The sequence below is a fragment of the Hakea prostrata genome, chromosome 10 (assembly GCF_041222555.1).
Source record: "Hakea prostrata isolate BN-2017 chromosome 10, UWA_Hpros_2, whole genome shotgun sequence".
NCBI classification, from domain to species: Eukaryota; Viridiplantae; Streptophyta; class Magnoliopsida; order Proteales; family Proteaceae; genus Hakea; species Hakea prostrata.
In genome coordinates this window covers 50614832-50640881 of record NC_142609.1, presented here as the reverse complement: position 1 = coordinate 50640881, position 26050 = coordinate 50614832, and the positions used below count along the sequence as shown (strand labels likewise).

The window sequence follows — 26050 nt, the reverse complement described above, 5'->3', positions numbered from 1 at the left end:
GTCTACAAAATTAAACGACACTCTAATGGTTCTATTAAACGGTATGAAGCTCATTTGTTGACCAAGTGGTACACCCAAATTGAAGGTGTTGATTTTTATGAGACTTATGCTCCTGTGGCCAAATTAGTTACTATATAAGCATCTTGCTTGCTTTTGCCTCAATTAAAAATTGGCCACTTCGCCAACTTGATGTCAATAACGCCTTCTTACATGGTGATCTTGATGGAGAAGTATATATGACTTCTACCTCCTGGTTATCATCGTAAGGGGGAGAATGTTGTTTGCCGCCTCTACAAATCTCTCTATGGTTTAAAGTAGGCTTCTCGTAATTGATTTGCCAAATTTTCTACTGCCTTAATGGACGTGGGCTTCATTCAGTTGAGTGCAGATTATTCCCTTTTTTCTAAGGGCCATGATGATTCAACCATCTTTGTATTAAGTGTACGTAGACGACATCCTTATTGCTGGTTCTGACACTTTGGCAATTTCTACCTTAAAGGGTTTCCTTCACCAACAATTTCGTATCAAAGATCTTGGGCCCATGGAATATTTTCTTGCTTTTGAAATGGCTTGCTAAAAAAATGGTTTTTTCCTCAATTAACGAAAATACACTTTGTGATATATTATCTGATGTCGGCCTCACCGGTGCTTGCTCGACTTCATTTCCAATGGAACAAAATCTCAAGCTTATGGACTCCAATGGTGATATCCTTCCTGAACATGCATCTTATCGTCATTTGATTGGACGATTGATTTATCTCACCATCACTCGTCTTGATATTGTGCATATTGTCAACATTCTCAGTTGCCTTGCAAACCACATATGGACGTTGCAACTCGCCTTCTCCAATACCTTCATAGCTCATATGGCCAGGGTATTTTACTTTCAGCTAATAGCACCTTTTCACTTCGTGCCTTTTGCGACTTTGATTGGGCCAGCAACTGTCCCATGACTCGCCGCTCCACCACCGGTTACTGTGTTTTTCTTGGAAGACCAGGAAACAACATACAATTTCTTGATCCTTTGCCGAGGTGAAATATCGAGCCATGCGATGGCCACTTGCAAGCTAATTTGGTTAACTTCGCTCCTTCAAGATTTTGGTGTTCATTTGAATCAGCCAATCCCTATTTTCTGTGACAATTAAGCGGCCATCCACATCGCTGCCAATCTTGTGTTTCATGAGCACACCAAACATATTGAAATTGATTCATTGATTGTCATGTCATTAGGGATAAGATACGCTCTGCCTCATCCGCACAGTCCACACTTCTGGTTTTGCCCAAGTTGCTAACATTTTCACCCAATCCTTTGGCAAAGATTCATTTCTATTCCTCAAGGACAAGTTGGGAGCTCTTGATATTCACTCTCCAACTTGAGGGGGAGTATTAGCCATAATATGACCGTTGGAGATCTTTGGAGATTATGGTGGATTGAAATTCAAGTTGGCTGTGACCATTGAAAACTATATATGCTAGGATTGAAATGCAATTCCTCGTCCCATGCATGTTTTCCCTTTATGTATTATACCATATAATTTCATTCCTTAATATACAACATGCCACATTTATTTTATTATTTACTTGACTGTATTATATATACACATGAAAGAGGTAATACAAAATCACTTCTGCCTAAAATCTTCTTAACAAAAACCATATTGGAAAATAACATCTAATTATCTTAAAGGAATCTTAATTTAAAATAGGTAATTTTCATTTGGAACCCCTAATGTTTGACCTAGGTCATTTTTAACCCCAAAAAATGAAATCTTGCATTTGCCTCCCTTGTGGTTTTGAAAAAACCAATTAAGGACACATTCATTTTCATGACCAAAATGCCCTTATACATTTTCAATTTCTCTTGATAACACGATTGATCGTCGGATTAGCACCGCATATACAGATTTCAATCCGACGATCCCAATAAAAAAAATGGAGGTATGTTTGTAACTATAATTTTTTATATTTTTATTTTACATTTAAGGGTTTTGTAGATTTTAAATTTACAGAATCAAACCTTTTGGCTGAAATTAGATGGATGTCTGATCGGTTCTTGTCTCACTTGAAGGGGAAAACCCTAATTTTCTTAATCTTCTCTACCCAACTATAATCCTAACAACCTCAATAGCAGATTAGTTTGAGGACTAGGAGTGGCTTCTTGCGCTAACAGACATTGAAATATTCAATTCTAACTCCGTTATCTGTGTTTGTTCGTGTTGAACCAGCTACGTATTAAGGGAAAAAGAACAAACAAGGCTGAGATCGCTGCTTGTCAAAAAATCTTTAGTTTTTCATATCCAAATCCCAATTTGTCAAAGCATGAATTTAAAAAACCCGCACAAATATAACAATAAGAGAAGGATAAGATCAAGGACACTAAGACATTCAAAGATAGAAACTTGACTTGATTCATCTATACAACAACACACATCAATCAATCGTTGAAAGTAATAAACGAAACATAAAGCGAACTTCGAATTTGCGGAATTTGCAGAATATGATACCATCATATCTTATATTAAGGTGTTACAAATCCGATCAAAAGAAAACCCAACAAGTTACTTTTTGGTTGAAAGAGGGAGGGATGAGTCCCATCCAAACCGAAGAGGGGAAAAAAATATGAAAGAGACCAAAAAGAGGAGATACATTGGGTAGAGAAGATCAAGAGAATTAGGTTCAGGCATGGCAAGAATGGTTAGGCTTCCATCTAGTTTCAGTTAAGGGGTTTGATTCTTTAAATTTAGAATGTGAGAAACCCTTAAATGTAAAAAAGAAATTATAGTTACAAACTTACTTGTAGTTTTTTGATTAGGATTGTCTGATTGAAATCTATATATACAAGTGCTAATTTGACGGTCAATCATGTTATTGGGAAAAATAATTTAATTGAAATTATAAGGGCATTTTGGTCATAAATCACTGTGTCCTTAATTGGTTTTTTTGGATACCACAGAAGAGGCAAATGGAAGATTTCATTTTTTGGGTTAAAAATGACTTGGGTCAAACCTCAGCGGTTCAAATGAAAATTATCATTTGAAATAGAATCTGATTGGGAGACTAAATTTGGCCGTGTATTTTGAGCCCCAAAAACTCAACAACTAACCCTAGAGGATTCTAAATCAAAACTTGAAGATAGATTTATGACCCTTGGATCAAGGCGATTCCAGACCTCTCTTGAGCCCTAAAAGGGTTTGGAAAATGACAAAAATACCCTTGGGGTATTTCGCTTGCTTTAAGATGGGCCTTTTGGGTCTTGTTTTTGTGGCCCAGTTATAGGGTGGGCCCAACCCTGTATACATCAATTTACCTGAAATCATGGAACAACAATAACAACCTGCTTCCTTGGTCAAATGAAACCCTGATACCCTATTTTCTGGACCCTAACTTGTAAATCCTATGCCGTAAATACTAAACTGCAGCAGCCGAACCCCTATTGAACCTCAACTTTGCCTTAAAAATTGCCTAAACCTAATCCTAGACCTTTATCCCAGAACTGAAATTTAAGTCACAGCACTGTTTAAGCTCCAAAAACCTAAAAGTTCCTTAACCCTAAGCCTGGCTGAACTCTTCTGGGCCTCTACTCAACCCTTGAAGTCCTAAATTCTCCAAGAATCCTTCAACTAAAGGCACCTACAACCCTAGAAGATTGTGGTTCTCTAGAGAGAGGATCCTGGATTGAGCTTAATTATAGGGCATAAATCCAACAAACAAAACCCTAGAATTTGGTTCCCATTAGAAGAGGGCTCAGCTGTGGAGAGGCATAGAGGAGAGGAGACTGAGATTTAAGAGAAATAATTCTGAGCAGTGTAATTGGGAGGAGAAACTTGAGTTCTCCAAAACGAGAGCTGAGTGAGGGTTAGATCCAGGGCAACGATTTTATTGGGTGAATATCTACTGCAGGCTTCTGGGGTAGAATTGTGGATTTGGGCTAGGGCGAGGAGAGGGAACTTGGGAAAAGCAAAAGGATAGGCAATTTGGAGCGTTGGGACTATAGGTAAGGGAAGAGGGGATAGGGATAGTCATATGACAGTGTGCGGTTCTACTTACCTGGTCTACTTACTTGATTGGTTGGTTTTGTCTCTAGATTTCACTAAGTGACTGGATTCGTAAAGCCTGGAAGATGTCCTGCTGCTGAAGTCATGGGCTGGGGCCTGTCAGCCTATGTAGCGGACGAGTTGCTCATGTGTACACTTAGAAGGATCTGAGCGAAAATGACCTTTTGTAATATCATGTAAATGACCTTTTGTGAGAGAGAGAGAGAGAGAGTCAACGGCCAAATTCTACAATGTACTACAAGTCTAAAATGCCATATTTTACACGTAATTTAGTAATAGAAAGTGATCAAATCATATGATTGATCTAATACATTGTTAGTATTAACCATCAGAAACAGAATCGTACAATTTGTGAACCTTGTCATAGTTTTGTACAACATTCAGTCTCATTTGAGTCATTTGACTTGACTGAGTCATACATGACAGATCAGGGTACAAAACAAGAAATTAAATTGCAGACATCACTATACATTTCGAAGAATGGTATTATGTATATATCAAGTAGGTTTAACATGTCATATTGTAGAGACTTGAGAGACCAAATCAACTTGGGTGAAAATGACTACTTTCTCTTAGCTTTGCTTGAATCTGATTTAGATCTCGTGTAGATGTAGCATGGATCCATTAGCATTTAACTCTGGGAGCAGCTCCATAAATTTCTCGTCCGAGATGAACCAAAAAGTCGAAGAAGCACTTGGAACACCAAAAGCTCCTACTCGATTGAGTTTTATGAGTTCCATCTAGATCTTGGCTCAAGTTGGGGTCTGTTTATATGCATGGGTAATCAGTATCTGCGGAGTTGGTTTCTTTTTTTTTTTGGGTTTCAGATGTAATCTCATCTGGGTATTGCAAAGAACTGAGATATTCCGAGATTTTGGAGATTTCTTGAAGAATGACAACTATGCATACTGCAGTTTCTCATGTCGGTTTCTAAATTCTACAATCTCATATATATTCGTAACTTCCATTGTTTCCATTTTGTCCTATGAGTTAACTGGAAAGGTATCTTCTACAGTTTTAAAATGCTTCCGTCTCTGAAAGGGTTTTCTAATGCTGACACCTGCCTTTCTTTTACTCAGTCATAAAGGATTTTCAGAGAGATATGTGAAGCATCTAAAACATATGGGGTATTAAATAGATTTTGACATTTAGCATTCACAGTGTGGAGGTAAAAGCTTCTATTTTTTATTATTATTTTCAATTCCAATTGAAAAAGATGTTACTCTGATCTATATCAGTTATATTAGAAAGTTAGTGACACATTGTGGGAACATATCATTTCATTAATATTTTCTGATTTGGTTTGTTGGAAAATAAATATTTTTAGTTTAGAGTTTTGGGATTTTTTTTATCAGTGATAATATGGTTCAAAACATCAAAAAACCATTTTAAATAGTGGTCAAGTCTTTGTATTTTAAAAAGTTCTTGGGGAGTGGAACAGTTTTGTTGGTCTGTTAAATACCGGAAGTTTCATCATCTGGGTCATTATGCGACTCACTGTTCTTGGATTGTTTCAATGATTTGGCAAATTTCGTCACATTTTATTTTCACATGTCTACCCTTGCTTCATATTATAAGCCATGTTAGACATTTAGTATTATTGTTATTATTATTATTTATTTTTAGGGAATTACATGATGTATCCATTCCAGACATCTATCTCAACTTTTACATGACGTCCAAATGTTGTTGGTGATTACTCAAAAATATTGTTGTTTACCCTGAAATACATGACCTAGACATACCAGGAAACTAATCTACCGAGACATGTTTCTATGTACTGTTTTTTATTGTACTTCACTGTGGATAAAATGGACGATATGAATCCGATTTAAACTTCACCGCTGGTCAAAACCTAAGGTGTTGATTGCTTGATTATACTCTCCTGATGTTTCACACTAAAATGTGAGTGATTCTGTGATGCTGACACTTGGGTTGATTGTATTCTGTTGATATATAGAGGGGACAGGGGAGGGGAGGGGTGGGAGGTGTAAGAAAGTTGTTGAATATCCCTTTGGTGTCTTATAGAATGCAGGCTAATGGGTGGCAAGTTTGTGAATTGCTGATATTTTGATTGAGTGATGGAGGCTAGTTTCTAAGGATACACTTTGTGGTTCAAGAATTTGGTGTATGTACTTTGATCTATTCCAAATTTGCCTGCTGTGACTTATCAGTGTCGTTCTTTGCAACAGAAATGGATGGACCAAGTGGGAGAGGAGGTGGTAGTGTGGACACCTACTTGCGAAACTATAAACTTGGTAAAACTCTTGGTATTGGTTCATTTGGTAAGGTAAAAATTGCAGAGCATGCACTGACAGGCCACAAAGTTGCCATCAAAATCCTTAACCGTCGCAAGATTAAAAACATGGAAATGGAAGAAAAAGGTAAAAACCACATGGTTTGATACTAATATAATTTATGGTATTTTCTACAATTTCCTGCTGCTATATGTGTATATAAAAAGTTGACTGGTAACTGGATATTCTTTTATTGAATTTATCTATGTATGTATGTACATGTGTATGTAGGTACTTATGTATTGAATTGTTTTGTCAATGAGGAAAAGTTCATATCGTGCACATATCTTTTGACTGTTCTGTTCCAGATGCACTCAGGACTATTTTCCCCCCTCCCTTTTAATAAGTAGATCATAATCCCCAACATCTTTCCTTTCCCGCTTTTATCTTCTATTTGGGCTTTCTGGGATCCACCAACAGCCCGAATCCACCATTAGAATGCATTCAAATACAGTGATGGCACCCCATGTTATAACCAATGTTCGATCTACTTTGCTGACCCATCTTACCATCATAAGCCCTAATTTTCCTATTCAATTGAGCTGCTGTTTTGAAACATGCAATTATCTTCTAAAAGAATGTAGACAAGGCCCTTTTTTGGAGTGATATGCCCAGCCAAATCCAATCATTGCATCCTAATTCCGTCGAACCATATCATCCCCTTACCCTCTTAATAGAACCATTTGAGTCTATTGGCAATTTGACTAGCTGAAATCGTGTAAGGCCTCAAATTTCAAATTCATGAATGTTAACCTTAATTTTCCGACTTCAAGTCTGGTTCTGATTGGTTCCTGACTTCCTGTAAGAACTAGCTCGAAGTTGATCATCTGTCAATCTGTGACTACATTACACATTGTCTCTCACGAGTCACAAGCACCTTGTGCATCGTATTTTGATAGAGCATGGACCTTTGTTCAAGTTAAGATCTAAGGGATAACAATAGTTTTTCCATCAATTATTCACTAAAAATAAGCATCCATCCTGAAAGTGAATAGAATGCCACTTGGAAAACATGATTTTGATTAGCCTGCTCCAAGTGATGCAGAATTGGCAGCAGATACAAAAGAGAGAAAAGCCCAAAGCTCAAGCCCATTAAAGCCTAAGGACATGACCCAAAACAGCCCATGGCTTGCATGGGCTATGACTATTGGAGTGGGTTAAAATGAGCCCATGGTTTCATGGGCTTGGATCACTTTAGTGGAAGAAGAATATCAGCCCACTATTTTGAACTAAGCCCAAGTCTAGCTTTGAAAAGTCAACAAAAGGAGCTAGTAGGTGGTGTTGGTTAGTGGTGGGGTATAGTTGGTGGATATTTTCATTATTGTTTTGACTAGTGGTGTTGGGTAGTAGTTGGATGTTTCCAATGTTGTTTTGACTAGTGGTGTTGGGTAGTAGTTGGATGTTTCCATTAATGTTTGTAGTAGGTTGTGTTAGCTAGTGGTTAGATGTTGCCATTAATGTTTATGTCTCTTTAGAATGCTATATAAAGAGACTTATGTAAGTGGTGAAAAAACAACTTATGAATTGAAATCAAATTGCTTGCTAGCGTTCCTTCTCTTTGGAGAACCCTTGTGTTTGATCAAGGTAGGTTGGTGTTCGATCCAATCGATCCACCTTGCGGTGTGAAGCCCAGGTGTTACTTTGTTGTCCTTATTGTTCTCTTAATTCTCTTATATTGTTCCATCCATTCTTCTTTATAGCATACTGCTGTTTTGAAGACCTAGTTAGTCCTTGTTCTTAAACCAATATCCTTGTTCTACCACTTCGGTTTTCAGCCTTCCATTATATCTGAATTTTATCTACCTTAAGTCCATCAAATTTGCAATTGTCTCCCTGTGAAAAGGTCCTATTTGGCTACTGTTTTGATCTTTCAAATACAGTACTACATTACCAGGTCATTGCATAACGTGTGAAGATTTCAATACTCCCATTCGTCCTTTTGCCAATCTGATACCTAAGCTTGTTATTTGCTGAAGGAATTTCTTTTGTTAGTTTTGCTTGTGACTTATTTAAACTATCTTTCCGAGATGTTGCGGGTCCTTGTCCTCAAAATAACTCTTATCTTTGGTCATACTAAAGCCAGTCTAACCATATGAATATCCTTTTGAACCACTTCTGCAGTAATCATTCTGGGTGTGCCCCTACCTCATTTAGCTCCACAAAACTGAATCTGCTTTGTCTTCTCACAAGTAACTTTATGGTTCTATCCGTTGCACATGACCCTACCTTAACAGCGAAGAAAATGAAGTCAATATAGGCTTGGTAATTAATCCAACTATACATCTAGGCTCGTGAATAAATTTTATTATTGTGTTTGTTAGGTGTACATGCCTATTATATAGTGGATATGTACCCATATTATTTCTCCCAGATTTTCCATAGTAACCACATACACCAATTAAGCATACACTTAATCATTGCTGTGCACATTTAATGCACTGGATTATTGAAAAATATTATTGCCGTTCAGTCTGTTTGATTGCCCCGTTGATGTAACCTAGGGTTTAGTGTCTTGAGATGTGTATCTTCCTAACCTCATGGTTATCCCAGAATCCTCTCTTTTGAGAACCAGCAAGCATGGGATCAAGGTTTGGGTGTTTAGGGTTTCAATGAGATGGGATGGGATGGGATTAGGGAAAAGGTTCAAATTTTGGAAGTTGGGTTATGGGGAAAGATATGGGAAAACTCAGTTAACAAAAACCTAAATGGGTTGGGGAATTAATTGGATGGATGGTGTTAGAGGTGATATAGAGGATGATATTTCCCAAAGAATTAAAATAGGGTGGATGAAGTGGAGAGGTGCGTCTGGGGTCTTGTGTGATTGACGTATTCCATTAAAGCTTAAAGGAAAATTCTATAGGAAAATTCGACCAACTATGACGTAGGTGTAGAGTGTTGGGCTGTAAAAAAGAATCGTATAGATAAACTCAATGTAATAGAAATGAGGATGCTAAGATGGATGAGTGGCAAAACTAGGAGGGATAAGATAAGGAATGATCATATTAAAGTTGGCCTGGGAGTTGCTTCCATAAGTGATAAGCTTTGAGAAAGTCGTTTGAAGTGGCGGCCATGTTCAACGGAGACCTATAAATGCCCTTTACAGAGAAATGATAAAATCCAGATTGAAGAAATTAGAAGAGCTAGGGGCAGACGTTAGATAACCTTAAGAGAAGTGTCCGAAATGATATGCATAGCTTAGGCCTTGTATCTAGCATGGCCTCAAACATAACTGATTGGAAGGCAAAAATCCATGTAGCCAACCCCATTTCGTTGGGTCAAGGCTTATTGTTGTTGTTGATGATGTTAGGGTTCTAAGTAATCAATATGGTGGGTGATTTTGAGATACCTAGACTTCCCAATGATGGAAAGGGAAGTTTGTGGATGAATCTTGGTATGCTTTAGGTTAGCTTAACCTATATGGTTAGTTATTGGGGGCTTGGGAGGGGGGGGGTGTTTGGGGATGGCATGGGAAGATTTTAGGGTTGTAAGAAATGTTAAAATGTGTTGGGGGTTTGCAAGAAACTAAGGTTATAAGCAATCCCTAATGGGTGGAATCTTTGAAAGGAAAGCAATTCAATTCATGTTTGGGGGACAAGTGGGTAACAAGTAGGGATGGGGGAATAGGGAGACTTGCGGCTGGGTAGGTAATGGATTCTTGGAGATCTTCAAGAATCTTGATCCTGATCTTGTGTTCTCTCTCGATTTTCTTTCTTTCTGCTTGTTCTGAATATTCAAAACTGCTGCAAGATCCAAGAAGAGGAAAAAATAAAAGAAAAAGGGAGGGGAGGGTTGCCGCAAGGTGTAGAAGGGTCGGAGAGGTCTGCGCAAGAAGAAATAAGTGTAGGGGAGGGTCGCGGGTGAGAGAGAAGAGGGGGTAGGGGATTGTGGTTGTGTACTTGGATTAGGTTATGGAGCTTTTGTAGTTGAAAACTGCTTGCTGGACTTCAAGAGCTCTTGCTGGATTTGAAGAATAGTGCTTTCTAAATCTGGCGTGGCCCTCCCAAGAAGACCTTGACCCTGTTTGCCTCCGAAGACCGAAATTCTATTCATTAAATTAACTCTTTCTTTACAATGAGGTAGGGTGGGGTACATATGGCCTTACAATTGGGAAAGAATTAAACTCAATTTTGGAAATGTATCTTGACTCAACTAGGGAACCCTTTATAGACTAGGATCCAAATTTACAACTCAATAAATACCAACTGGAAATAAAAGCCAACTGGAAATAAAAGAAAGGAACTTGCAAAACAATAACTAATTATCCAAAAGGAATCTTAAAAAATAGATTCCATTTGGGACTCCAACTCTAATTGCGACTCCCAGTACAACTAGATCAAAGAAATAAAATTAGATATGGACTGACAACAATAATAAAAAAAAATTTACTGGACCAAGATAACGATTAAAAGAAGTGGGAAAATGAACAAAGTACCTCTGGTAGGTTTCGGCCAGCCTACTAAGTGCGCAAGTTGGGCTTGGGTCTAGGGCCCAAGTTGCTGGTTCAGCTAGGGGCCTGCTCAGATCACCTTTGTATCTGGACCAGTGTTATTTCTATTCCCAAGCTTACTATGTGGTTGTGCTTCTTCAATAGAAACGTGAAATTTTAAAGGGTTTTCTTGAGTACAGACCACCCTTCTCAATGTTTATGGAAGTTTTTTTGACTAAAATGAGGCAGAATATGGAATCTCATTTCCTGCTAGTTCGAGGCTGTTGAGATTTGCGCAATTACGGAGATGCTACCTTGGTGTGCAAATCTTGGAGCTACTGCCTTGGTGCACAGGTTTTGGAGCTTCTGCCTTGGTGCATAGGTTTTGGAACTTTTGCCTTGGTGCACAGGTTTGGAGCTGTTGCCTGGAGTTTCCTTTTTGGATACATTCTATTTTCCTTTTGTTTCTTTTTCTATTTGTTTCTATTTTGGGTAGAGGCGGTTTATTCTGTTCTTTTCATCAGCTGGTTGTTTCCTTTTCTAGAGGACAGATTACTTATCCCCCAAGATTATAAATAGAAGACCTTTGATTTTGGAAAACTAACCCAGAATCGTTGGGTGCTGTTCTAACCTGCTGGTTCTTCTTCTTCTTCTTCTGCTTATTCTCTTCTTCTTCAGTCTTCTTCTACTCTAATTCTTTCCTTTCAGTCCCTAGGCTGATTACAGGTGCTGAAATTTTAACAAAGAAGGCAAAGTAGTTGGCAAAGGTATGGGAAGTAAGTATGGGTTACTGCAAATCAAGTAAGTGGGTAAAAGACAATATAGATTACTGCAGAGCAAGTAGGCATAGGTAGTATAGGTTACTATAGACCAAGCAAGTAGGTAAAGGTAGTATATATTAGTATATTACTACAGACCAAGTAGTTAGTTAGGTGGTGTTATAGAATACCATCTTAGGAGCACAAAGATCTTCACCAATAATATTCTTCAACAAATCTTTAGTAAATATAGGAAGAGTCTCCATCTCCCCCTCACGTGTAGCATTACGCATGGATGATAAATTGTAACCAATATCCAGTATAGGAAGATTCCAATCAGGAATTTCCAACGTGCCCTTTATGGTAGATATAATCTTCTTTCTTCTAGTAAGTCTGAATCCAAGAAATACTTTCCATGCTCCCGAAAAAATTTCGATAAAAAACCTGGATTTTGACCCAAGAAAAGGTAGAAATTTCCATGTTTCGACTGAAACATTTGATTTTTTTCCTAAAGTTTCGAACTTCAGTTTTGAATCTTATATGGACTCAAAATGATCTAGATTTTTGCATCCTACCTATTTCAAGCATAATAAATACAATGGAACTACTAGTTTACCAAAAAAAACCATTGAAAATGTAACATTTAAGTATATAGTATATATGACAAAAATTGAGAATATTACCAAGTACAAATCTGCCTAATACATGTCTCCATCTTCCCTCTGCACCCAATACAATTAACAATACACGTTCCATGATGTTCGCTTACGTTGACAACTCTAACTTTGTATGTGGCCTCATTTACATGGCTAATGTATCTTGATCGTGGGAAGTTGGAAATATCTAGATAATGAGCTGATGGAAGGGCTGGTGCTGGCTGTGGTATAAAGTGGAAGATCAGCTCAACAAATGAGGAACTACCCTGGTCGTTGACAGGGCAGAGACATTAAATGCTCCATAACCATGGTAAGGTTCTAGTTGTTGACTCCAATAGATGACAGGGGGAGGGATACCATAAGCTCCATAAGCTCCATGACCATAAGGTTCTATTGGTGGTTGACTTTGAGTCTGATGGTCAGAAGGGACACCATAAAGTCCATAACCATAAGCTCCATAAGTCGACCTATTAAAACCAATACTCTCCACAGCAATATCATATGAGGACTCTGCGAGCCTATGCCAGTCAGATATTCTAGAGGTGGAGTCTTTGGAATCATCTATGCTCATCGATCTTATAGAGCCCACCAAGCTCTTTGCATTAGCCGAACAGTAAGACACATATGATGGCGTGTCCTCTGTGCCATATCCATGTTGTCTCCCCTTCCCCTTCCCCGAACATATTGATGAAACATCTTTGCCTCAAGATGTTGGTCCACTATGGTCTGATTCCTATGTTGCATGGGTGAACTAGCACTCACTTGTGAATCTCGGTGGTTGTTCTCTCCCTTCCTGACTCTCATGTACTACAAACTATTGGTGGTGGTGGTCTATTCCTAGGATCATTTGAATCCTTATTATGAGTTCCAACACCCTCTTCATCCCCTCCATCATGATCATGATCATCATTATTTTCGTCGTAGTTGGGGGATCCTTGAGTTGCATCATCCTCGGTGTTGGACTAGGCAATCAAATCTTCACTTTGGGTGGATGCACTAGGGTGTGGCACGAAGGGATGGGCGAGAACTGCATGTGCACTCCTCTTGGGCAATGAAGTTCGCCACGTCAGCCTCATCTCCTTTGCAATTTGTCTAGTGGGACGATCTCCCTCCTCGTCTAGCAAGGGCTCTCCACTGTCCCTAATCCAGTTAACTATTGGGTTATCATCGTCATCCATCTCAAATATGTCATCGATCACATTACTCTCCTCCCTCAGTGTTATATTATAGTGTAAGTAGACAAGGTCCTCTAGATGCTTCACACTTAATCGGTTGCACATCTTTGAGTGGATGAGGCTAAAGGTGCTCCAATTTTGCTCACAACCAATGGCAGAACATGTTTGGGAGAGCACTTTGCATGTAATCGTACTCAAGTTGGGTGAGTCACGGCCAAATTGCAACCACCATTTAGCTGCAACAAACATAGACTCTTAAGTCATTTCAATACTTGACTAACTTAAAGAAAGAATATAAGTAAAAATTAAATATAATGAATTAACTTACCCCTAGGGTGGATTCCCGTCCCAATATGGCCACGGAACGACTGAAACTCCCAGTGGCATCCCTAAATGCATTCATGTGATATATAAAGAAAAAAACAATAATTAGGTTAATACTTAATGTAAAACTATGAATTGTGAATATCAAATCACAATCGCACCTCTATAAGGAGGATTGCTTGTTTAGAGGGATCCGGTTTCAACCTCTTCACTACAGTTTGGACGGTATTTATCAAATCTTGCTTCATCCTAAGCGTGTCTTCGTAATGATACTTGGGATTTAGATAGTATGCTGTGTAAGAAAAAACAAAACTAAAAGGGAATAGTCAATACTTTATAGTGTGATAAGATAATGAAAATTTAAATTGATTTCTAGACTCAACAACTCACTAGCCTTATGTAGTGGATGCTGCAACATAGGCTCCCATCTAATTTGGATGATGTCGAGGATTTTCTTGTTGCCCTATGAGTAGACCTGAGCAACTTATTGCTTCATCCTATCTACTGCAGCCCATATGTGTGGTATCCTCAACACATGCACCACAAGCTCAAGCATCTTTACCACTGTCCTTACATTATTCTAGAAACTGTTATCGATTATGGTCAACTGTGCTCTCCTTCCTCCTACGGATGAAGAACCCTCTCAGTTAAACCACTACTCTAATGGAAACATGCTTCTAAGGCTAGTCTTTCTACTCTCAAAGCTATGCAGTGCTATCCAATTGGTAGCAAATCTGGTAATGCCTGGCCTCACTAAGTCACCCTGACACTTGGCTCTCATCATCTTTAGTGTATAGGTGTGGTTATAGATGAAGGTGCTAACTTATCGGGCTTACTCCATGGTCTTCTTCACAAGCGTGACCTTCCCCATGTCCTTAAGCATTAGGTCAATGCACTGAGCAACACATGTAGTCCAAAAGAGCCTATATTTGTCTAGATAAGAATGTCCAAATTAGTAATGATTTACTAAACTATCAAGGCATCAATATAAAGTCATAAAGTGTATATGTAATGTAATATGTATTTGAAAATTATAATTAGTAGGTAGAAGCATGTTTTTATACCTGGAGTCCTCCATCATCTTCAACCTAGCTTTCTTGTCGTTGGAGCCATTATCAGTCACAATTTGGATTGTATTCTCCACTCCAACCTCCTTTGCCACTTGCCTCAATAATTTGTAAATGTATTTGCATCCTTTTTTTCACTGGATGCATCTACTGACTTGAGGAACATTGTTCTCCCATCACAATTCAACATGAAATGGATGATGGAATGTCTAGTGGGACTAGTCCAACCATCAACCATCATGGCCACTCCATAATGAGCCCACAGGGCTTTAATCCATTAATATACTCATTTAAGTCCTCTTTATGCTTAGGCAAATACACATTATATATCTCATATAGGGTGGGGCTTGTGTACACCACTCCCAACCATGCCCATCTCCTTAATCATATCCCTAATAGGGCCAGATTATTACGAAGAGAAAGCCATCCTCACTTTCTCCTTCACACTCACCCACAAGTGCTTCAACTTTCTTTTCTTATGTTCTAACCTCTTTAATAGGGCTAGATTATTACGAAGAATCTCAAGATCCGGATTTGTAGTGTGTGTTGGTGAAGCTTGACCCCATGTTGAGGCCCGTGGGATAGGAATCTCCTCCCTCACACTCTGACTTCTCATAAGGACTTGGGAGCTACGTGTACCTCCCATACCTGCTGGCTCTCTAGAGGACCCACTACCCATAGCCCTTTGCTGCCTCCTCATGTCATTAATCCTCGCCTGCTCCCTACTCATCATTATCGCCCTCCTCATCTGTGTGGAACCTGGGTCAGGGTCACATCTATACTCTCTTGGCTCCTTTGGATCAAAATCATACTCTCCTGGCTCTAGAAGGTCATCTAGGCATGCATCCTCGAACTCCTCCCTTTATGTGTTCTTCTCTTTCCTCTTTTGCTTTCCACTAGCCAAGTACTGTGCCATTGCCTTCTTCACCTCTAAGGGCACCTTGGTGCATCCTATGACATTTTAATCTCTCCCAGCTATATGAACTTTCAGTCTAGTGGCCCTAACTCCTATTTGTTTCGTGCAGTAATTATACTCACTCTTCAGATGAACAAGCCTCAAAATATAAATATCATCAGATGGCGGTAGCAGCAGGCACAACATCCACAAAGGTCTGAGCAAATAACCCAGAATCCCATCATAGGCATGGTAGGTAGGTAATTCAGACATCGAAAATCATAATTCTTCATCAGCAGACATGGAACAGCAGAGGGTAGGTTGCTGCACCGGGTAGAAGAAGAAACTCAGAATTTGATTAATGGCGAGAGAGAAGAAGGGAGTCCCTAGGCTGATTAAACCCGCTCTGATACCCTGTTTTAATTTCAGCGCCTGTAATCAACTTAGGGACTGAAAGGAAAGAAGAAGAATAAAAGAAGACCGAAGAAGAAGAAAAGAAGGAGAAGGAGAAGAAAGAGCAGTTAGAACAGCAGCGCCCTACGATTCTGGACTAGTTTTCCTTTTAGTAGAGTAGTACACTCACAAGTGCATATGCATGTGGGCTTCTTACCGTAGAAGATGTCAGGATAGACAAGAAACACTGAGAGAAGTGGGGTTCTTCCAAGCAAACAATACAATATTATTTTTTGTGTTTCTATGGTAAAGCTGGTATATCTCAAGGATGTGATATTAAATTTGTAGTGAAATGTTGGAGATCATTGGAGGAGATATAATCTAGAAGTCTCTTAGACTCATAAATTCCCCTTGTAACCTTCCTTGTAACCTGTATCATCTTAGTCAAACAACAAATTTCTTCATTTTTCTATAAGATAATACCTATTACTTGGGTCTCACATTTTCTACTGCAGATTTCTACTGCTGCCCTGCATCTGTAAGTTAATTCATTTTGCAGTTTAAATCCTCACGTAAGCAATGTGTTATACAAAGTTTCTTAATATGCATTTCAAGCATTTGGTTATTGCAGGTACACTTTTTTTTTGGCTATGGTTTTTCTGATTTTACCATTACCCTATTTCCATTAAGAATAGTTTCAAATCCTCTCTCTTGTAATGCCCAAAACATCCCCGAGTTAGGGTTTGTATTGATTTTACTTCCAACTTAATTACTTTGCTGCCCTTGTAATGTGTTTAAACCTTGCAGACAACAACGTGTTTAAACCTTGCAGACAACAACTGTATACAATTCAAAGCATGCATTCGAATATGACCAAATGATAAAATATACTATTAGTCTGAAGACTCAAAATGGAAAGCATTAACTTTCTTTTGGGATAAGAACAGTAAACATTAACTCAAACAAGTGGTTGGGTATATCAAGGGGAGAGAAGACATTCTCTCAGGGTGAGACTGTCAACAAGTGGTAATCTATGCACAAACAATAACTCAAACAAGTGATTTATCTGTGCACAAGCATTAGCTCAGACAGATAGTTACCTGCCCACATCAAGTGAAAAGAAGACATTCCCATACCATAGGGGACTGTCAAAAGGACACAATAAACCTTTGCAAACATTAGGCTAGGACAGATGCTTTGTTGTCTATGTGTGTCTACCTCTACACAACTCCATGTGTCTTACAATAAAGTTTTGAAGAGTGCTAGTTTTTGAATTGCTGTTTGGGAACTGTTCCAATTATTCTCGTAAAATAGTATTAACAATAAAAATCATCTGAAGCTCATCTGCTCATTGGATGAGGAATAGGAAACTGATGGGTTGTCTGTGTTAGACCACTACCTCCCAGTTAGAAACTGTTGAGAAACACTATATTGGTAGAATGGCTTATGGATCAATGATCTTAAGCCCTCTATTTATAATTAAGTGGAAAGTACACTATTACAAGGAATAGAATTTTACATGAATACAAACTCTAAATTAACTCCTATACAAACTCTAATTGAACTCCTAATAGAATCCAACACTCCCCCTCAAGTTGAGGCATAGATATTAGTCATGCCCAACTTGCCTACAATAGGAAGGAAATCTCTTTCTTTTAAACCCTTAGTGAAAACATCTTGTTGGAATCTATTAGGAGTCTAATAAGAGTTTGTATAGGAGTTAAGTTAGAGTTTGTATTCATATAGAATTCTATTCCTTGTAATATTCTACTTTCCACTTAATTATAAATAAAGGGCTTGAGATCATGGATCAAGAAGCCATTCTGCCAAACATTGTATTTCTACATGGCATCAGAGCCTAAATTCGATTAGGTTGTTCTTCTATTTTTTCTATTTCTTCAAACCCATTAACCCACAGCAGATTACCTTTTTTCTCCAAAACCCTTCGCAGTTTTTTCTTGTTCTTCTACAACCTAATTCTGCAACCATCGTTTGGCAGAATTTTTTTCCTTTTCAAACCCATCGCACCGCTGCACTATTGTTTCAGTTCCACCTCGAAGATCAGAGAAAAAAAAAGGGGAAAGAAGAAGAGAAGAAGAACCACAACCTGCTGCTGCTTCTTGCGATTAGAATCACGAAAAAGGGAAAGAAGAAGAGAAGAAGAACCACAACCTGCTGCTGCTTCTTGCGATTAGAATCACAGGTGTGGCTGCTGCTGCTGCTGCTGCTTCAGCTAGAGTTTGCATCGATTGCAAACCCTCACAAATCCATCGCAACCAATTTCTTTCTCTCGCACTACAGGGCTCGACCAAGAAGAAAGGAAAGAAGAAGAGAAGAAAGAGAAGAAGAGAAGCCACCATCGCCTTCACCTTTACTTCCGATTCTGATCACAGCCTCTACCATCGAACCGGGTAACCCTTTCTATATCCCGTCTCCCTTGTTAAGCTGGCCCTTCAAAAAACCCATTGAGCCATAATTTGTTCCCTAATTCTCTTTGGTCAACCGTTTGGTTTTTTTCCAAATTCCCAAACCAAATTTAGATCATATTTTACAACCAAATTTACCAAACCAAACCAAACCATTACATATTTGGCTGAACCATATTATTATAATTTTTCTTCTAATCTACTATTCTGTTAGAAAAAAGAAAAAAAAAAAGGGAAAAGGGAAAAGGAGATTTGATCATATCATTGTTTGGGTATTGCATTGTGCACGTTTTAGTTTTTTCACAAGGTGATCAAGAACTGCAGACAATTTTTTCAACATGGCAACTATCGATGGTACTATCGCTCCCACCGGCCCCAACATTACCCAAATTTTCATCCTCTTTCGGTAAGATTTGATGGGACAAATTATTTGATTTGGTCACGATCTCCTTACTTAACTATTGCTTGGAAGAGGACTTGTTGGATACATTACGGGCACCACTATCAAACCTTCTACCACAAGCGTTTCCCAGGAAATGGATCTCGAATGACTCTCTTATTATGTCATTTCTCTTGAATTCCATGATTCCAAATATTGCCCGTGGATATCTATTACTTGATCATCGCTGCCCAAATCGAAGGCTACTACCTGAAACATATGGACGGTTGGGGAATGATGCACGGTTTATGAGCTACGAAAGAAGCTTCATGAGACTACCCAAAAGGACCGATCGTGGCCCACTATTATGCTTGAGTTGCGATCTCTTTGGCAAGAGTTGGATCATTATGGGGATTATCACCCCACTAATCCGTATGATGTGGCGACTTATAAGAAGCACATTGATAAGATTCGAGTATATGACTTCTTGGCGGTTTGAACGTGGAGTACGATCGGATCGAGTACAAGTCTTAAGTCGTTCTCCTTTCCTACACTAGAACAGTCTTATGCTCTTGTTCGGTGTGAGGAAAGTCGTCGATTAGCCATGCTTCATACTCCTATTTTGGAGAAATCAGCTTTACGGTCTGTTCGCACTAAATCTGATCCGGCTAAGGAGATTGTCAGTGTGAGCACCGTCACAAACCCTATCATACTAAGGAAAATTGTTGGAAACTCCATGGGAAGCCTGCTGATTTTGAGAAAAAAGAGCACAAAAAAAAGGAAAATCGAAAGCTCATATCTCCGAGACGCTTTCCACAGACCCTCTGTAGATGTTGGTCTCTCGCAGAGGAGTTAACTTCTTGCGACGTATTCTGCAATCTTCTCTCGCCGGTGAGCCTCTACCACTTGCTTCCTCTACTAATCAAACCAACTCCTACCTTGCTACTTCGGTAAAACTTTTACAAGCTTCCAAGTTTCTTCGGTTTCTACTCCTTGGATTATTGATACCGGAGCCACAGATCATATGACAGTTTATCCTCTTTTTTCTTACAATATGCTCCAACTTCGGAAAGGATAAAGTTCAATTGTCGATGGCTCCTATTCTTCCATTGTTGGAAAAGGGACCATTCAACATTCTCCATCCTCGTCTTTGTCTAAAGTTTTACATGTTCCCTCTTTCTCTACTAACTTGCTCTCTATCGCCAGTCTTACACATGACTTAAATTGTAAAGTGACATTTTTCCCATCTTATCGTGTCTTTCGGATTTGGTAACGGGGAAGGAGATTGGACGTGGTAAACTAGACAATGGACTTTATTTGCTCGAGCCGATTGAAGGATCTACTTCGCTCGACTACATCTTCTAATCAAGTCCATTCGGTAATATCGACCCTTCATCGGTGGCACCGTAGGCTAGGTCACCCCCTCTAGGAACTCTTAAGAAAATATTTCCGATTTAGTTTCTTCTGTAATGAGGATGATTTTTTTGTGAAGCTCGCATTTTTGCGAAGCAAACTCGCTCTACTTATTTACCTTCTCTTCATAATAGAAAAAATATTCCTTTTATGTTAATTCATACTGATGTGTGGGGTCCCTGCCGACGTGTGTCTATCACTGGCCATAGGTACTTTGTTACTTTTATTGATTGTCACTCTCGTTCTACATGGATTTATCTTTTAAAACAAAAAAATGAAGTTTTCCGATGTTTTCGTGATTTTCATAATATGATTAAAACTCGCTTCAATGCCACCGTGAAGATCCTTCGCAGTGACAATGGCACGAGTATATTGATGGTGAATTTCAAAGATATCTCTCGACTCTGCATAATACATCGGACTAGTTGCGTTGATACGGCTGCCCAAAATGGGGTGGCCGAAAGGAAGAATCGGCATCTCTTAGAGATAGCCCGTTCTATTATGATTGCTATGAATGTACCTGACCAGTACTGGAGTGATGCTATTCTCACTGCTTCTTACCTTATGAATAGGATGCCCAGTAGGATACTTGGTTTTAAATGTCCTAATGAGATTCTTCAAGGAGCCTCTTCTTTGTTATTTCTCCAAAGGTTTTTGGATGCGTGTGTTATGCCGAATCACAGCCCACCGAGTAAGTTGGCTCCCCGCGCCTACGCTGCATATTTTGGGGTATTCTGCTGCTCGAAAAGGGTACAAATGTTATCATCCTCCCTCCAAGAAAACCATTGTATCCATGGATGTACTTTTTCATGAGTTTTGCCCTTACTATACACCTCTCCGGGGGGAGAGTCCTAGAGGAGAGGTGTTCTTTCCGACTCTAGATCTTCCTTTCACACACCAACACAACTTAAGAGTCCCGGAAGAGTTTCCGACCGGGGGAGACTTCGGCCGATACTCGAGGACTCTAATCCTCCCCTTCAATTTCGGACCATGTGAAGAACCTAGCCAGGGGAGCCGCTCCGTGAGACACACTGTTGGGGTCTTTCAAAACCAGTTGACCAAAATAAAGAGGTGCGGACTTATCGGAGGAAGAAATACAACCGGCTAAGCGGTGGAGAAAGGGGATACGTTACCACTTCGGTCTCCCTGCTCCCGAATCGGATTCTCCGAGGTATCTTCTTCGATCTTCCTATTGCTTTGTTAGAAAAGGGGTCGGATCTTGTACTCAACATCCCATAGCTAAATATGTTTCTTATAACTCTTTGTCCGACTCCTACCGTGCTTTTATATCCTCTCTCTCATCCGTTCTGCTCCTAAAAGTTGGCGAAGCCTATGCTCGATAAGAGATGGAAGGAAGCTATGGTAGAGGAAATGCGGGCAATGAAGAAAAATGACACTTGGGAGCTGGTTACACTTCCTCCAGAAAAAACCAGGCTGCAAATGGGTATTTGTGGTTAAACAAAATATGGATGGATCAGCCAACAAGTTGAAAGCTAGACTAGTTGCAAAGGGGTTTACCCGACCTATGGGATTGATTATCGGAGACCTTTGCCCTGGTTGCGAAACTAAATACGTCGAGTTCCGTTGTCCGTAGCTGTGAACAAACACCGGAACTTGCACCAACTGCGTAAAGAATGCCTTCTTCATGGGAGTTAGCGAAGAGGTCTATATGGAAATCCCACTGGTTTTTCCGATGACAATACGCAGGGAAAGTCCGCGGTTGAAGAGGTCAATATATGGGTTAAACAGTCTCCTAGATGCTGGTTTGGACGCCTTCGGAGGCAATGACTTCATTGGGTACAAGCAAAGCAATGCGATCATACACTATTTGTCAAGAAGTCAAGTACTAACATCACACTTCCATTGTCTATGTAGACGATATTGTCATCACGGAATGATGGTGAAGAAATTCAAAAGTTGAAGGACTATCTTGGCAAAGAGTTTGAAATTAAAGATCTAGGGAAGTTCGGATTTCCTGGGATTGGGTGGCTCGATCAAATAAAGGTATATTCCTATCCCAAAGAAAGTATGTCCTAGATCTATTATCGGTGGGAATGTTGGGGTGTAAAGTAGTTGATACCCCTATTGAAGCCGGAGCTAAACTTAAAGAAAAAGAGGGAGAACCGTGGACAAAGGAAGATACCAAAGGCTGGTAGGGAAGCTTATCTACTTGTCTCACACCAGGCCGGACATTGCTTATGCGTAGGTATAGTGAGTCAATTCATGCATGATCCATATTTAGCTCATATGAGGTCATTATCGAATACTACGATTTGAAGGAACTCTGGAAAAGGAATACTTTGTCACCCACGATAATCTAAAAGTAGGCATACACCGATGCAGCTGGGCGGATCTCCGGCGAGTCAATTTCAGGTTCTGTACCTTTATTGGAGGAAATCTAGTTACTTGGAGAAGTAAGAAACGAATGTGGTAGCTTTATCTAGTCTGGCTGAATATAGGGCTATGGTTCGTGGGTTGTGAGCTACTATGGTTGAAAGGCTTCTGCAAGATATTGAGTCCAAGTTCCAAACCCCGATGTTATATGGACAACAAGGCTGCTATTAGTATTGCTAATAATCCTGCAACTGATCGAACTAAGCACATTGAAATGCGGTTTTTGTCAAGGAAAGTTGGACAGGGCTTATCTGCATGCCTTTGTAAGATCCGAAGCCAATTGCGATGTTTTCACAGGGATTGAAAGAAAGAGTTTCCTTCCTATTGTAGGCGTTAGGCATGGTATATCTGCCTCACTGAGGGGAGTGTTGGAATCTATTAGAGTCTAATAGAGTTTGTATGGAGTTAGTTAGAGTTTGTATTCATATAGAATTCTATTCCTGTAATATTCTACTTTCCACTTAATTATAAATAAAGGGCTTGAGATCATGGATCGAGAAGCCATTCTGCCAAACATTGTATTTCTACACATCTGCTACTTGGTCTCCAGATTTTACAAAAGGCATGCAGATGAGCCCTTGTTCCAACTTTCCTTTAACAAAAAACCTGTCAATTTCAATGTGCTTAGTTCGATCATGTTGCACCGGATTATTAGTAATACTAATAGCAGCATTGTTGTCATAATATAACATCATAGGGTTTGGAACTTGGACTCCAATATCTTGCAGCAAGCCTTTTAACCATAGTAGCTCACAAACTCCACGAACCATAGCTCTATATTCAGCTTCGGTACTAGATAAAGCTACCACATTCTGTTTCTTACTTCTTCAAGTAACTAGATTACCTCCAACAAAGCTGCAGTAACCTGAAATTGACTTCCTGTTTGGAGATCTAGCCCAGTCTGCATCCGTGTATGCTTCTACTTTTAGATTATCAGTGGGTGACAAAAATATTCCTTTTCCAGGAGTTCCCTTCAAATACTGTAGTATTCTGATAACAGCCTTCATATGAGCTTAATATGGATCATGCATGAATTGGCTCACTATACCTATAGTATAAGCGATGTCTGGCCTGGTGTGGGATAAGTAAATAAGCTTCCCTACCAGCCTTTGGTATCTTACTTTGTCCACTGGTTCTCCCTCTTTTTCTTTAAGTTTAGCTCCAGCTTCAATAGGGGTATCAACTGCTTTACACCCCAACATACCCACTTCTGATAATAGATCTAGGATATACTTTCTTTGGGATAGGAATATACCTTTCTTTGATCAAGCCACCTTAATCCTTAAGAAATACTGTAACTTCCCTAGATCTTTAATTTCAAACTCTCTGCCAAGAAAGTCCTTCAACTTTTGAATTTCTTCACCATCATTCCCTGTGATGACAATATCGTCTACATAGACAATGAGAAGTGTGATGTTAGTACCTGACTTCTTGACAAATAGTGTATGATCAACATTGCTTTGCTTGTACCCAATAAAAGTCATTGTCTTCAGGAGGCGTCCAAACCAGCATCTAGGAGACTGTTTTAACCTATAAATTGACCTCTTCAACCGACAAACTTTTCCTGTTGTATTGTCATCGAAGAAACCATGTGGAATTTCCATATAGATCTCTTCTGCTAACTCCCCATGTAAGAAGGCATTCTTTACGTCTAGTTGGTGCAAGTTCCAGTCTTTGTTCACAACAGACAACAGAACTCTGACAATGTTTAGTTTCGCAACAGGGGCAAAGGTCTCCTGATAATCAATCCCATAGGTCTGGGTAAACCCCTTTGCAACTAGTTTAGCTTTCAACTTGTTGACTGCTCCATCCATATTTTGTTTAACCACAAATACCCATTTGTGGCCCACTGGTTTTTTTCCTAGAGGAAGTGTAACCAGCTCCCAAGTGTCAGTTTTCTTCATTGCCTGCATTTCCTCTACCATGGCTGCCTTCCATCTCTTATTAGCATATGCTTCCTGCCAACTTTTAGGAACAGATACAGATGACAGAGAGGATATAAAAGCACGGTAGGAGTCAGACAAAGAGTTATAAGAAACATATTTAGCTATGGGATGTTGAGTACAAGATCTGACCCCTTTTCTAACAGCAACAGGAAGATTAGAAGAAGATACTTTAAGGGGAACAGTAGAATATGATTCTGGGGCAGGAGATTGAAGTGGTAACATATCACCTTTCTCCACCTGCTTTAGTCGGTTGTATTTTTCCTCTGATAAGTCTGTACCTCCTTATTCTGGTCAATCTGGTTTTGAAAGACCCCAACAGTGTGTCTCACAGGAGTGGTCTCCCCTTGGCTAGGTTCTTCACATGATTTAGAAATCGAAGGAGGAGGATTAGAGTCCTCAGGTATACTGGCTGAAGTCTCCCCCTGGTCAGGAAACTCTTCTAGGACTCATAAGTTGTGTTGGTGTGTGATAGGAAGATCTAGAGTTGGAAATAACACCTCTCCTCTAGGACTCTTCCCCTGGAGAGGTGTATAGTAAGGGCAAAACTCATGAAAAATTACATCCATGGATACAATGGTTTTCCTGGAAGGAGGATGATAACATTTGTACCCTTTCTGAGTAGCAGAATACCCCAAAAATATGCAGTGTAGGCCGCGGGGAGCCAGCTTACTTAGGTGGGCTGTGATTTTGGCATAACACACGCATCCAAAAATCTTTGGGGGAATAACAAAAGAAGAGGCTCCCTGAAGAATCTCATTAGGACATTTAAAACCAAGTATCCTACTGGGCATCCTATTCATAAGGTAAGAAGCAGTGAGTATAGCATCACTCCAGTATTGGTTAGATACATTCATAGCAATCATAATGGAACGGGCTATCTCTAAGAGATGCCGATTCTTCCTTTCGGCAACCCCATTTTGGGCAGCCATATCAACGCAATTGGTTTAATGTATTATGCCAGAGTCAGAGAGATATCTTTGAAATTCACCATCAATATACTCTGTGCCATTGTCACTGCGAAGGATCTTCACAGTGGCATTGAACTGAGTTTTAATCATATTATGAAAATCACGAAAACATCGGAAAACCACATTTTTTTGTTTTAAAAGATAAATCCATGTAAAACGAGTGACAATCAATAAAAGTAACAAAGTACCTATGGCCAGTAATAGACACATGTCGGCAGGGACCCCACACATCAGTATGAATTAGCATAAAAGGAATAGGTTTTCTATTATGAAGAGAAGGTAAATAAGTAAAACGAGTCTGTTTCGTAAAAATGCAGGCTTCATAAAAGAAATTATCCTCATTACAAGATGAAACCAAATCAAGAAATATTTTCTTAAGAGTTCCTAAAGGGGGGTGACCTAGCCTATGGTGCCACTGATGAAGGTCTGATATTACCGAATGGATCGGATTAGAAGATGTAGTCAAAGCAGACGCAGA

The 26050-nt window shown here is 39.4% G+C and overlaps 1 protein-coding gene across 6 annotated transcripts in view; it reads left to right on the top strand.

Moving 5' to 3' along the window:
- Positions 1-26050, top strand: part of LOC149003812 (SNF1-related protein kinase catalytic subunit alpha KIN10-like) — a 63192-nt gene that overhangs the window by 4462 nt on the left and 32680 nt on the right. For 3 of the 6 annotated variants that reach the window (XM_089137348.1, XM_089137351.1, XM_089137352.1), the window contains exons 2-3: positions 5135-5223; positions 6248-6439. In XM_089137348.1, coding sequence (XP_088993474.1) covers positions 6250-6439 — 190 coding nt within the window. In that variant the 5' untranslated portion in view covers positions 5135-5223; positions 6248-6249. Of the gene's footprint in view, positions 1-2731; positions 5058-5134; positions 5224-6247; positions 6440-26050 lie in introns of those variants that run through there. The other 3 variants (XM_089137350.1, XM_089137349.1, XM_089137353.1) reach the window with 3 other exon arrangements.